The sequence below is a fragment of the Mustelus asterias genome, chromosome 1, assembly GCF_964213995.1.
Source record: "Mustelus asterias chromosome 1, sMusAst1.hap1.1, whole genome shotgun sequence".
In the NCBI taxonomy this organism is placed as follows: Eukaryota; Metazoa; Chordata; class Chondrichthyes; order Carcharhiniformes; family Triakidae; genus Mustelus; species Mustelus asterias.
This window is the reverse complement of record NC_135801.1, coordinates 45,882,655-45,896,294: the sequence shown is the minus strand read 5'-3', so window position 1 is coordinate 45,896,294 and position 13,640 is coordinate 45,882,655. Positions and strand designations below refer to the sequence as shown.

Here is a 13,640-nt window from a genome sequence, read left to right as displayed (position 1 = left end):
AACCCAGTCAGACACGGGGAGAATGTGCAAACTCCACACAGATAATGACTCAAGCTGGGAATTGAACCTGGATCCTTGGCACTGTGAGGCAGCAATGCCTCCGTGCCACTGTGCCACCTCAATCTGAAGAGGGATGGGGAGAGACAGCTGGAGAGGTTAAAGAACTCTGTTTGCCCTTAGTACAGCAACACACACTCCCCACACTCCTCCCACAGCAATACACATTCCCCATACCCCTCCCCACAGCCCCAGCAACACACACTCTACATACCCCACCCCCTCCCACCTCCACTGTTAGAATGAAACAAATGATAACATTGGATCTGTTGCAGTGTGACCAATGGTAACAACCTGTAAGGGTCAGTTAACCTAATAACTGGTGATCAGCTGACCAACTGACTCAGTATAAATAAGAACCTGTTGAGAATTGTTAAATTGCTTTGTAATGGCCCAGGGTGAGGCCTCGAATGTTGGAGTACTGAAGTTTCTTTGTTAAACCCTTTTCTTTGATTTATAAGTTGGAGCCTACACCTGAAGAGTTTCCTTGTGGACGATCAACATTGAAAGAAGGAAAAGGATGGGAATTTGATTGTTCCCCCTGTCTTTTCAGATGCCGAACCATATTGGCAATGGAAGGCAGAGATGGAAATGTGGACCCTTGTCACCACAATACCGAGAAAAAGCAAGGTATGCATTAGCTTTGTCATTTCTGATTAGGAGCAAGATAAGGAGCAAAGTATTTTCCGATTGGACGGCAGATGCTCCAAATAAAGAAGAAGGGCTACAGCTCTTGCTATGATACTTAAATAAGTTTTACCAAAAAAGACAAGTTCTTGGAAAATTATGAAGGATGGGTGATGTTTGACAGGATTAAAAGACCAGCATATCAACGAAAAGTATATCATGGATTTTGATAGAGGTCGTGACAGGCTAATGAAATTTAATTTGGAGATTGTAGATGCAGTATTGGCCTTTAAGTTGCTGTACTATGCATGTCTATCACAAATGGATAATGACAGGAATACAATTAAGGGGAACAGAACCCCTCTTTGATCAAATGACAGCATCACTAAAAATGTTTTTCGGGAAACAATTGTGCCCCACCACCTTGTTCAATGCAGACCAGAATGCCATAGTGCCCAGAACTATACTACAACATAGTAAGCAGACAGTGCGAGTCCACTCTTCAAGAGTAGTGGGTATTGGGTATGAATATGGAGCCTCTGAGCAAGCTGCAGAAGTACAGGAGGCACCTTGTACCTCGCATGCACATACCTTGAGCTACTATGAGGATTAGTCAACTATAGATAAGAGGGAATCTGATCATAGAATCATAGAATCCCTACAGTGCAGAAGGAGGCCATTCGGCCCATCGAGTCTGCACCGACCACAATCCCACCCAGGCCCTACCCCCACATATTTTACCCGCTAATCCCTCTAACCTACGCATCTCAGGACTCTAAGGGGCAATTTTTTTTAACCTGGCCAATCAACCTAACCCGCACATCTTTGATGATCAACAAAGTACCAGTGAAGCAGGGGATGAAGCTATTACTTCAAAGGTTCAGCTAACCCAAGTAGGCACAGTGGTATCACACATACTCGAACGGTCAAGTGAGGAGTGCAGGTACTGGAAAGTTATTAAGAATACTGGAGGATGGTTGTCTTAAATTATTTTGAATCTGTTAAAATATAACCAATGATAACATTGGATCTGTTGCAGTGTGACCAATGGTAACAAGCTGTAAGGGTCAGCTGACCCAATAAACTATGTAACCAATGACAAAATGATGTGATGATCAGCTGACTCAGTATAAATAAGAACAAGTTAAATTGCTTGGAATGGGCCAGGGTGAGGCCTCAAGTGTTGGAGTAATGAAGTTCCTTTATTAAACCCTTTTCTTTGATTTATAAGTTGGAGTAAGTTTTGTTATATTTTATTGCCTACACCTTCTAGAGGATCAACACCTACAGCCCTCCAGCAACACACACTCTTTCAAAAGTGTGTTAACCAGGGTTCAGGGTAAGCGCATTCCTCTTAGAGTGGAGAGCAAGGCTGGTAGAATTAGGGAACCCTGGATGACTTGGGATATTGAGGCCCTGGTCAAGAAGATGAAGGAGGCACATTATATGCATAGGCAGCTGGAATCAAGTGGTTCCCTTGGAGAGGGTGTAGGAGTGGAATTAAGAGAGAAATCAGGAGGGCAAAAAAAGGGGACATGAGAGTGCTTTGGCAGATAAGGCAAAGGAGAATCCAAAGAGATTTTACAAATACATAAAGGGCAAAAGTGTAACTAGGGAGAGAGGAGGGCCTTTTAAAGATCAACAAGATTATCTATGTGCAGATCCACAAGAGATGGGTGAGATCCTAAATGAATATTTCTCATCAATATTTATTGTTGAAAAAGGCATGGATGTTAGGGAACTTGGAGAAGTAAATAGTGATGTATTGAGGAGTGTACATATAACAGAGAAGGAGTCTTAAAGTGCACAAAGGTAGATAAATCCCCGGGACCTGATAAAGTGTATTCCAGGGTGTTGCGGGAGGCTCGGGAAGAAATTACGGGTCCCCAGCAGAGATATTTGAATCATCGACAGCCACAGGTGAGGTGCCTGAAGATTGGAGGGTGGCAAATGTTGTGCCTTTGTTTAAAAAGGGCTGCAGAGAAAAGCCTGGGAACTACAGACCGATGAGCCTCGCATCTGTCGCAGGTAAGTTGTTAGAAGGTAGACTGTCAGACAGGATCTATAGGCTAGGACTGATTAAGGACAGTCAGCATGGCTTTGAGTGGAAAATCATGTCTCACAAATTTGATTGAGTGTTTTGAAGGGGTAACCAAGATGAGGGCAGTGCAGTTAAGGTTGTCTACACAGACTTTAGCAAAGCCTTTGACAAGTACTGCATTGTAGGTTGTTGCATAAGGTTAAATCTCACAGGATCCAGGGTGAAGTAACCAAATGGATACAAAATTGGCTTGATGACAGAAGACAGAGGGTGTTTGTAAAGGGTTGTTTTTCAAGCTGAAGGCCTGTGACCAGTGTGCCTCAGGGATTGGTACTGGGTCCACTGTTATTTGTCATTTATATTAATGATTTGGATGAGACTTTGGGAGCTATGGTTCGTAAGTTTGCAGATGACACCAAGATTGGTGGCATCGTGGACAGTGAAGAAGGTTGTCTTGGATTGCAACAGGATCTTGATCAATTGGGCCAGTGAGCTGACAAATGGCAGATGGGGTTTAATTGAGATAAATGTGAGGTGATTCATTTTGGTAAATTGAACCAGGGCAGGACTTACTCATTTAATGGTAGGGCATTGAGGAGAGTTATAGAACAAATAGATCTAAGGGTACATGTTTTAAAAGTGGAGTCACAGGTGGATAGAGTGGTGAAGAAGGCATTTGGCATGCTTGGTTTCGGTGGTCAGAACATTGAAGACAGGAGTTGGGACGTCTTGTTGAAGTCGTACAAGACATTGGTAAGGTACACTTGGAATACAGTTCTGGTCACCCTATTATGGAAAGGATATTATTAAACTACAAAGAGTGCAGAAGAAATTTACGAGGATGTTACCGGGACTTGATAGTGTGAGTTATAAGGAGAGGTTGGATAAACTGGGACTTTTTTCTCTGGAGTGTAGGAGGCTTAGGGGTGATCTTATAGAGGTCTATAAAATAATGAGGGGCATAGATCAGCCAGATAGTCAATATCTTTTCCCAAAGATAGGGGAGTCTAAAACTAGAGGACATCAGTTTAAGGCGAGAGGGGAGAAATATAAAAGGGTCTAGAAGGACAATTCTTCCACACAGAAGGTGGTGAGAGTCTGGAACAAGCTCCCAGAGGTAGTAGAATCGGGTACAATTTTGTCTTTTAAAAAGCATTTAGACAGTTACATGGGTAAGATGGGTATAAAGGGATATGGGCCAAATGCGGGCAATTGGGATGAGCTTAGTGGTTTTTAAAAAAAAGGGGCGGCTTGAACAAGTTGGGCCGAAGGACCCGTTTCCAAGCTGTAAACCTCTATGACTCCCCATACCTTCCCCCCACAGCAACAGATACTCCCCATAGCCCCCCACAGCCCCCTAGCAACACACACTCCCTATACCCCCCCACAGCCCCCTAGCAACACACACTTCCCATACCTCCCACAGCCCTCCAGAATGGCAACACAGCTCCTCCCCCCATTCACAAACACACATCTTGAACCCATGCAGTAGTGCTGCTTGACAAGTCCTGAGGCTGTAGCACTGCCACTTCAGAGAGTTTCTAGCCCATAACCCTCCAGCAACAGTGCTTGCTGCTGCCAGCACTAGGAGCCAGAGTCAGTGCTAAGACCAAAGGGCAGCACACTGACCCGGGTTCGTGCTGAGAGGCTGAAGTGGAACCCCGTGAACAATAGCAGCTCCCCACCCACTTGTAGCCCCCCCCAGCCTGAAATGCAACATGGCCGCCATGAAACAAACCCCCTCTGCCCCAACCGAGTAGCACATAGCAGTTTGAAAGCAGAGACTTACCTCCTCGCTCACACTCAGTGCTGCAGCGAACGAGGACATTAAGACAGGTGAGCTGGGCTAATTATGAGTGAAGAACGCTAATTACATTGAATGCAAAATGACGTTTCGCCCATTTTGGGTCGCGTCGATTTTTTTTTTGGTAAAATGGAAATGGGTACCACTCCTGCTAGTTGCATCATGCCAGTTTTATGACTTTTTCCTGCAGCAAAATGGGCACAATTATAAAGAACAAAGAAAAGTACAGCACAGGAACAGGCCCTTTGGCCCTCCAAGCCTGCGCTGATCATGATGCCTGCCTAAACTAAAACCGTATGCACTTATGGAGTCCATATACTTCTGTTCCCATCCTATTCATGTATTTGTCTAGTTGCCCCTTAAATGCTGCAATCGTATCTGCTCCCACCACCTCCCCAGGCAGCGGGTTCCAGACATTCACCACCCTCTGTGTACAAAATAAACTTGCGTCACACATCTCTAAACTTTTCCCCACGCACCTTAAACCTATGTCCCCTAGTACTTGACTTTTCTACCCTAGGAAAGAGTATCTGACTATCCACTCTGTTTATGCCACTCATGATCTTGTAGACCTCTATCAGGTCACCCCTCAATCTCCGTCGTTCCAGTGAGAACAAACCAAGTTTATCCAATCTCTCCTCATAGCTAACATAAGACCATAAGACCATAAGACATAGGAGCGGAAGTAAGGCCATTCGGCCCATCGAGTCCACTCCACCATTCAATCATGGTTGATTTCAACTCCATTTACCCGCTCTCTCCCCATAGCCCTTAATTCCTATAAGACCATAAGACATGGCAACGTCCTGGTAAACCTCTTCTGTAACCTCTCCAAAGCATCCACATCCTTCTGGTAGTGTGGCGACCAGAATTGTACACAATATTCTAAATGAGGCCTAACTAAGGTTCTGTACAGCAGCAGCATGACCTGCCAAATTTCATACTCAATGCCCTGACCGATGAAGGCAAGCATGCCGTATGCTTCCTTGACTACCTTATCCACCTGCATTGCCACTTTCAGTGGTCGGTGGACATCCTACAAGCATCAGACCTTCCAAAATGCATTATCTCACACTTCTCCGGATTAAACTCCATCTGTAATTTCTCCGCCCAAGTCTCTAACCGGTCTATATCTTGCTGTTTCCTCTGACAATCCTCTTCACTATCCGCAACTCCACCAATTTTTGTGTTGTCTGTGAACTTATTAATCAGACCAGCTACATTTTCCTCCAAATCATTAATACACTACGAGCAACAAAAGTCAAATGATGTCGTAACATTCGGCCCAGTGACTACAAAAGCAGGTCGAGGCTAGGAATACTGTGGTGAGTAACCCACCTTCTGACTCCCCAAAGCCTATCCACCATCTACAAGGCACAAGTCAGAAGTGTGATGGAATACGCCCCACCTGCCTGGATGGGTGCAGCTCCAACAACATGCAAGAAGCTTGACACTATCCAGGACAAAGCAGCCTGCTTGATTGGCACCACATCTACAAACATCCAATCCCTCCACCACCAGTGTGTACTATCTACAAAATGCACTGCAGCAATTCAAAGATCCTTAGACAGTATCTTCCAAACCCATGACCACTTCCATCGAGAAAGACAAGTGCAGCAGATACATAGAAACATAGAAAAACTACAGCACAAAACAGGCCCTTCGGCCCCACAAGTTGTGCCGAACATATCCCTACCTTTTAGGCCTACCTATAACCCTCCATCCTATTAAGTCCCACGTACTCATCCAGGAGTCTCTTAAAAGACCCTATTGAGTTTGTCTCCACCACCACCTGACGGCAGCCGATTCCACTCGTGTGAAAAACTTCCCCCTAACATTTCCCCTGTACCTACATACACCCCAGCACCTTAAACCTGTGTCCTCTCGTAGCAGCCATTTCCACCCTGGGTAAAAGCCTCCGAGAGTCCACCCGATCTATGCCTCTCAACATCTTATATACCTCTATTAGGTCTCCTCTCATCCTACGTCTCTCCAAGGAGAAGAGACCGAGCTCCCTCAGCCTATCCTCATAAGGCATGCCACTCAATCCAGGCAACATCCTTGTAAATCGCCTCTGCACCCTTTCAATCTTTTCCACATCCTTCCTGTAATGAGGCGACCAGAACTGAGCACAGTACTCCAAGTGGGGTCTGACGAGGGTCTTATATAGCTGCATCATTATCCCCGGACTCCTAAACTCAATCCCTCGATTGATAAAGGCCAGCACACCATACGCCTGCTTAACCACCTCCTCCACCTGCGGGGCCGATTTTCGGGTCTTATGGACCCGGACCCCAAGGTCCTTCTGATCCTCTACAGTACTAAGAGTCTTTCCCTTTATATTGTACTCCTTCATCCCATTTGACCTGCCAAAATGGACCACTATGCATTTATCTGGGTTGAAGTCCATCTGCCACTTCTCCGCCCAGTCTATGTCCCTCTGTAACTTCTAACATCCCTCCAGACTATCCACAACCCCACCAACCTTCGTGTCGTCGGCAAACTTACCAACCCATCCCTCCACTTCCTCATCCAGGTCATTTATGAAAATGACAAACAGCAAGGGTCCCAGAACAGATCCCTGGGGCACACCACTGGTGACTGACCTCCATTTAGAAAAAGACCCATCTATACCCACTCTCTGCCTCCTTTGGGCAAGCCAGTTCTGGATCCACCGGGCAGCAGCCCCTTGGATCCCATGCCCTCTCACTTTTTCGAGAAGCCTTGCATGGGGGACCTTATTGAACGCCTTGCTAAAATCCATATAAACCACATCTACCGCTTTCCCTTCGTCAATGTGTTTAGTCACATTTTCGAAGAACTCCACCAGGCTCGTAAGGCACGGTCTGCCTTTGACAAAGCCATGCTGAGTATTCTTGAGCATACTAAACTTCTCTAAATGCTCATAAATCTTGTCCCTCAGGATCTTCTCCATCAGCTTACCAACCACTGAGGTTAGACTCACCGTTCGGTAATTTCCTGGGCTATCCCTATTCCCCTTCTTGAAAATAGGAACCACATCCGCAATCTTCCAATCCTCTGGCATCTCTCCTGTCTCCATCGACGACGCAAAGGTCATCGCCAGAGGCGCTGCAATCTCTTCCCTCGCTTCCCACAGTAACCTGGGGTACATCCCATCCGGACCCGGTGACTTATCTATCTTGATGCCATTCAAAGATTCCAGCACAACCTCTTTCTTAAAAGTCCACATACTCAATCTTTTCAGTCCACCGCAAGCCCGGAAACATGGGAACATCATCACCTGGAAGTTCCCCTCCAAGCCACTCACCATTCTGACTTTGAAGTATATTGCTGTTCCTTCGCAGTCGCTGGGTCAAAGTCCTGGAATGCCCTTCCTAATGTTATTGTGGGTCACCCACAGCACATGGACTGCAGTGATTTAAGAAGGCAGCCCACCACCAAATTCTCAAGACAACTAGGGATGGGCAATAAATGCTAGCCAGCGACGTCCATGTCCCACGAATGAATAAGAAAAAACTTTATCTGCCTGTCCTTAAGAGACAGGCATACCAAGGTCCCTCTGATCTTCAGTGCTTCCCAAGATCTTGCCATTCATTATGTATTCCCTTTCCTTGTTTGTCCTGCCCAAGCGCATCACCTCACACTTAGCTGGATTGAATTTCAATTGCCACATCAGCCCATCTGACAAACACATCTATATCCTCCTGTAATCTAAGACTTTCCACCTCTACCAAATCAATTACATAAACCATAAACAGCAAGGGCCCCAACACTGATCCCTGTGGGACCCTACTGGACATAGGCTTCCAGTAAGAAAAACATCCATGGAACCATAGAATCCCTGCAGACTATATTAGTGTTTGCCTCCCTCCTTTCTCTAACCAAAAAAAGGCACTGTGAGGAGGACAAGCAAGGTGAAAGCAAGGTAACATTCTTATATCTTTCTAAATGCTCCTCCTGCCAAATGTGGGAGATCAGGGAGCATTCTAGTGTCCCTGATGACTATGTCTGCGGGAAGTGTGACCAGTTGCAGCTTCTCCTGCGTGATTTGGTTGGAGCAGTGGCTGCACACTCTGCGGAGCATACAGGGGGTAGAGAGTGTGACACACTAGCTTCAAAGAGGTGGTCATTGCACAGGTCTAGACAGGTAGCTGGGTGACCAGGAGAGGCAGGCAGGTAATGCAGGATTGGCTTGTGGCTGTTCCCCTCTCAAACAGGTAGACTGTTTTGGATACTGTTGAGGGGAGGAGGAGGGCGGGGGGGGGGGGGGGGGGGGGGGGAGGACTGTAACACAACATTCTGCACTCTCTTGTTTCCTTCTCTATGAACGGTATGTTTTGTCTGTATAGCGCGCAAGAAACAATACTTTTCACTGTATGTTAATACATGTGACAATAATAAACCAAATCGAATCAGGCAATGGAATTTCTCGCTGAACCCCACCATCCCCCTTCAATTCCGTGCAGTGAAACCCACGGTAAGAGTGTGCTGTCAGCATGGTGGCGAAGCGATCATCACTGTGATTCTAAAATTCAGAACTTTTCCACAGTGGTCATCACTGTGATTCCAAAACTTTCCAACCCTTCCATTCAGTGGAATCTTGCAGTCCCGCTGATTATGACTCCCAGTGGCGTGTTCCCTGGCGGCAGAGGATGCAGGGCACACAAACCCCGTAGAGATCAGTGGGACTGGAAGAACCTGCCACCGGCCAATAGTGGCCCATTATTACTTGATTAAAACTTCAAAGGTTTTAAAGAAGGCATATAGAATGCTCTCCTTCATTGGCAGAGACCTTTTTTATGCAAAGTGGGGTGGGTGTCTGGAATTCGCTGCCTGAGTTGTTGGTGGAGGCATAGACCCTAAATTATTTTTAAAAGTACCTGTACCTGCAACTTAAGTGTTGTAAGATACAGGGCTATGGGCCGGGTGCAGGAAGATAGAACATAGAACAGTGCAGCACAGAACAGGCCCTTCGGCTCACGATGTTGTGCCGAGCTTTATCTGAAACCAAGATCAAGCTATCCCACTCCCTATCATCCTGGTGAGCTCCTTGTGCCTATCCAATAACCGCTTAAATGTTCTTAAAGTGTCTGACTCCACTATCACTGCAGGCAGTCCATTTCACACCCAACCCACTCTCTGCGTAAAGAACCTACCTCTGATATCCTTCCTATATCTCCCACCACGAACCCTACAGTTATGCCCCCTTGTAATAGCTCCATCCTTCCGAGGAAATAGTCTTTGAACGTTCACTCTATCTATCCCCTTCATCATTTTATAAACCTCTATTAAGTCTCCCCTCAGCCTCCTCCGCTTCAGAGAGAACAGCCCGAGCTCCCTCAACCTTTCCTCATAAGACCTACCCTCCAAACCAGGCAGCATCCTGGTAAATCTCCTCTGCACTCTTTCCAGCGCTTCCACATCCTTCTTATAGTGAGGTGACCAGAACTGCACACAATATTCCAAATGTGGTCTCACCAAGGTCCTGTACAGTTGCAGCATAACCCCACGGCTCTTAAACTCCAACCCCTGTTAATAAAAGCTAACACACTATAGGCCTTCTTCACAGCTCTATCCACTTGAGTGGCAACCTTTAGAGATCTGTGGATATGGACCCCAAGATCTCTCTGTTCCTCCACAGTCTTCAGAACCCTACCTTTGACCCTGTAATCCACATTTAAATTAGTCCTACCAAAATGAATCACCTCACATTTATCAGGGTTAAACTCCATTTGCCATTTTTCAGCCCAGTTTTGCATCCTATCTATGTCTCTTTGCAGCCTACAACAGCCCTCCACCTCATCCACTACTCCACCAATCTTGGTGTCATCAGCAAATTTACTGATCCACCCTTCAGCCCCCTCCTCTAAGTCATTAATAAAAATCACAAAGAGCAGAGGACCAAGCACCGATCCCTGCGGCACTCCGCTAGCAACCTGCCTCCAGTCCGAAAATTTTCCATCCACCACCACCCTCTGTCTTCGATCAGATAGCCAGTTACCTATCCAATCGGCCAACTTTCCCTCTATCCCACACCTCCTCACTTTCATCATAAGCCGACCATGAGGGACCTTATCAAACGCCTTACTAAAATCCATGTATATGACATCAACTGACCTACCTTCATCAACACACTTAGTTACCTCCTCAAAAAATTCGATCAAATTTGTGAGGCACGACTTGCCCTTCACGAATCCGTGCTGACTATCCCGGATTAATCCGCATCTTTCTAAATGGTCGTAAATCCCATCTCTAAGGACCTTTTCCATCAATTTACCAACCACCGAAGTAAGACTAACCAGTCTATAATTACCAGGGTCATTTCTATTCCCTTTCTTAAACAGAGGAACAACATTCGCCACTCTCCAGTCCTCTGGCACCATCCCCGTGGACAGTGAGGACCCAAGGATCAAAGCCAAAGGCTCTGCAATCTCATCCCTTGCCTCCCAAACAATCCGAGGATATATTTCATCAGGCCCAGGGGACTTATCGACCTTCAGTTTATTCAAAACTGCCAGTACATCCTCCCTCCGAACATCTATTTCCTCCAGCCTATTAGCCTGTAACACCTTCTCTTCCTCAAAAACATGGCCCCTCTCCTTGGTGAACACTGAAGAAAAGTATTCATTCATCACCTCGCCTATCTCTACTGACTCCATACACAAGTTCCCACTACTGTTCTTGACCGGCCCTAACCTCACACTGGTCATTCTTTTATTCCTCACATAAGAGTAAAAAGCCTTGGGGTTTTCCTTGATCCGACCCGCCAAGGACTTCTCATGTCCCCTCCTAGCTCTCCTAAGCCCCTTTTTCAGCTCATTCCTTGCTAACTTGTAACCCTCAATCGAGCCATCTGAACCTTGTTTCCTCATCCCTACATAAGCTTCCCTCTTCCTTTTCACAAGACATTCCACCTCTTTTGTGAACCATGGTTCCCTCACTCGGCCATTTCCTCCCTGCCTGACAGGGACATACCTATCAAGGTCACCCAGTATTTGTTCCTTGAAAAAGTTCCACTTTTCATGAGTGTCTTTCCCTGACAGTTTCTGTTCCCATCTTATGCCCCCTAATTCTTGCCTAATCGCACCATAATGACCTCTCCCCCAATTGTAAACCTTGCTCTGCCGTACGGCCCTATCCCTCTCCATTGTAATAACAAAAGACACAGAATTGTGGTCACTATCTCCAAAGTGCTCTCCCACAACCAAATCTAACACTTGGCCCGGTTCATTTCCCAGTACCAAATCCAATGTGGCCTCACCTCTTGTCGGCCTATCCACATATTGTGTCAGGAACCCCTCCTGCACACATTGCACCAAAACTGTCCCATCCGAACTATTTGACCTACAAAGGTTCCAATCAATATTTGGAAAGTTAAAGTCCCCCATGACAACTACCCTGTGACCCCCACACATATCCATAATCTGCTTAGCAATTTCTTCCTCCACATCTCTATTACTATTTGGGGGCCTATAGTAAACTCCTAACAACGTGACCGCTCCTTTCCTATTTCTAACTTCAGCCCATATTACCTCAGTGTGCAGATCCCCCTCGAAGTGCCTTTCCGTAGCCGTTAAACTCTTCTTGATTTACAATGCTACTCCTCCACCTCTTTTACCAGCTTCCCTACACTTACTGAAACATCTATACCCCGGAACGTCCAAGATGTGATTAGAAAGGGCACCTGGGTGTCCTTGGTCTGGCATGGACAAGATTGGCCAAATGGCTTCCTTCTGTGAATGCTTATGTGGTTTGAATTGAATTGAAACTTTTATCAAATTCTTTCCAGATTTATACCCTAAATCTTACCAGCCACTTCTCATACATTTTTGATGCTATCTCTTCTTTCTCGAACTTTGTGTACTCTTCCTCAGTTTTCTTCTTCTGCTCTTCCTTTGCATTTTCTTTCATCTTTTGCTTCAGAACTACTTCTTTCTTTGTGTTCCTTACATTGGCATAAAACACAGCAGAACAAAGTAATTAAATCAATTGCAGTAAAACTATACATGAATGGCAATCTTACCAGCTTGCTGCGGTGGTTGATCAACATGGTGAGCCGGGAAGATCACAGGCGAGGGTAAAAAAACAATTTGGACCATTTGCTATACTCCCGGCCCTGTTTTGCACTCAGAACGACGACTTACCTGGCCCTGCATGGCATCTCTGAGCCCCTCAGAATCTTCCCGCTGAATCAGTCCTGATCTCCACCAGCGGACCCTAGGTGCCATGACGAGGAGCCGGGGGTTCAGAGGCCATTGAAGTCCCTGGGTGGTCAGCTGCATGGCTGGGCAGTGCCCTCCTGGAACCCTGGCAATGCCCGGTTGGGCACCATTAGTGTGCCAGGGCCACTGCCAAGGAGGTGGGGTCTGAGTGGGGGTGGGCCTTTGGGGTTGGGGCTATGATGAGAGCTTATGAAGAAAGATGGGGGGGGGGGGGAGGCTTTGCAGGGGAGTTTATGTAAGGGATGGGGTCTAGGTCTATGGAAGGGGGGGGGGGCGGGCTATGCAAGTGGGTTGCTATGCTGAGGGGTTGGGGGGGGGTTGGGTGTAGCTCGGTGCAAATGCCAGCAACCGGTGTTGGTGTGGGGAAGAGAACATGTTGCCGATGATGGGGGGAGATCTGGTGCAAATCTCCCAGCTGTCAGAAAAATTGACAGTGTGTGGGAAGGTTGTAGTGCCGAACTCACTCAAAAAACGGAACATTTCCGTTTTCAGACTTTTTTGGGGAAGACCACCCCTTAATCAACAACAGTTAAATAAATGGGAAAATCAGCTTTCGCAGGCTGCAGAAAAAAGACAATTTCTTGTTAAAAACATAAGGACGAATGGATCACCATATCAACTTACAACACCTGGCTCCTGATCATTTCAACACCTACCTAACATGGCTAGATTAAAAGTACTTAAAGAAAACAAGTGAAGTGTCAATCAATCCTGGGCTAGTTTTTGAAGAAACCTTTGTTAGGAAGCAAATGCCCCAATATGAAAGAAGAAGATCAAAATCTTAACTATGTGGAGGAACACTTTGCTCCTCCACAGTTCATTTTCTACCTAGATGCAAACATACAAATTCTGGAATTGCTGAGTTCTGACCATGAGAGAAAAACATGCCATGGTATAATCTAAGATC

The 13,640-nt window shown here is 46.2% G+C and overlaps 1 protein-coding gene across 2 annotated transcripts in view; it reads right to left on the bottom strand.

Moving 5' to 3' along the window:
* Positions 1-13,640, bottom strand: part of LOC144493158 (uncharacterized) — a 334,243-nt gene that overhangs the window by 31,875 nt on the left and 288,728 nt on the right. For both annotated transcript variants that reach the window (XM_078212064.1, XM_078212058.1), the window contains one exon: positions 12,321-12,456. In XM_078212064.1, the coding sequence (XP_078068190.1) occupies positions 12,321-12,456 (136 nt within the window). The remainder of the gene's footprint in view (positions 1-12,320; positions 12,457-13,640) is intronic.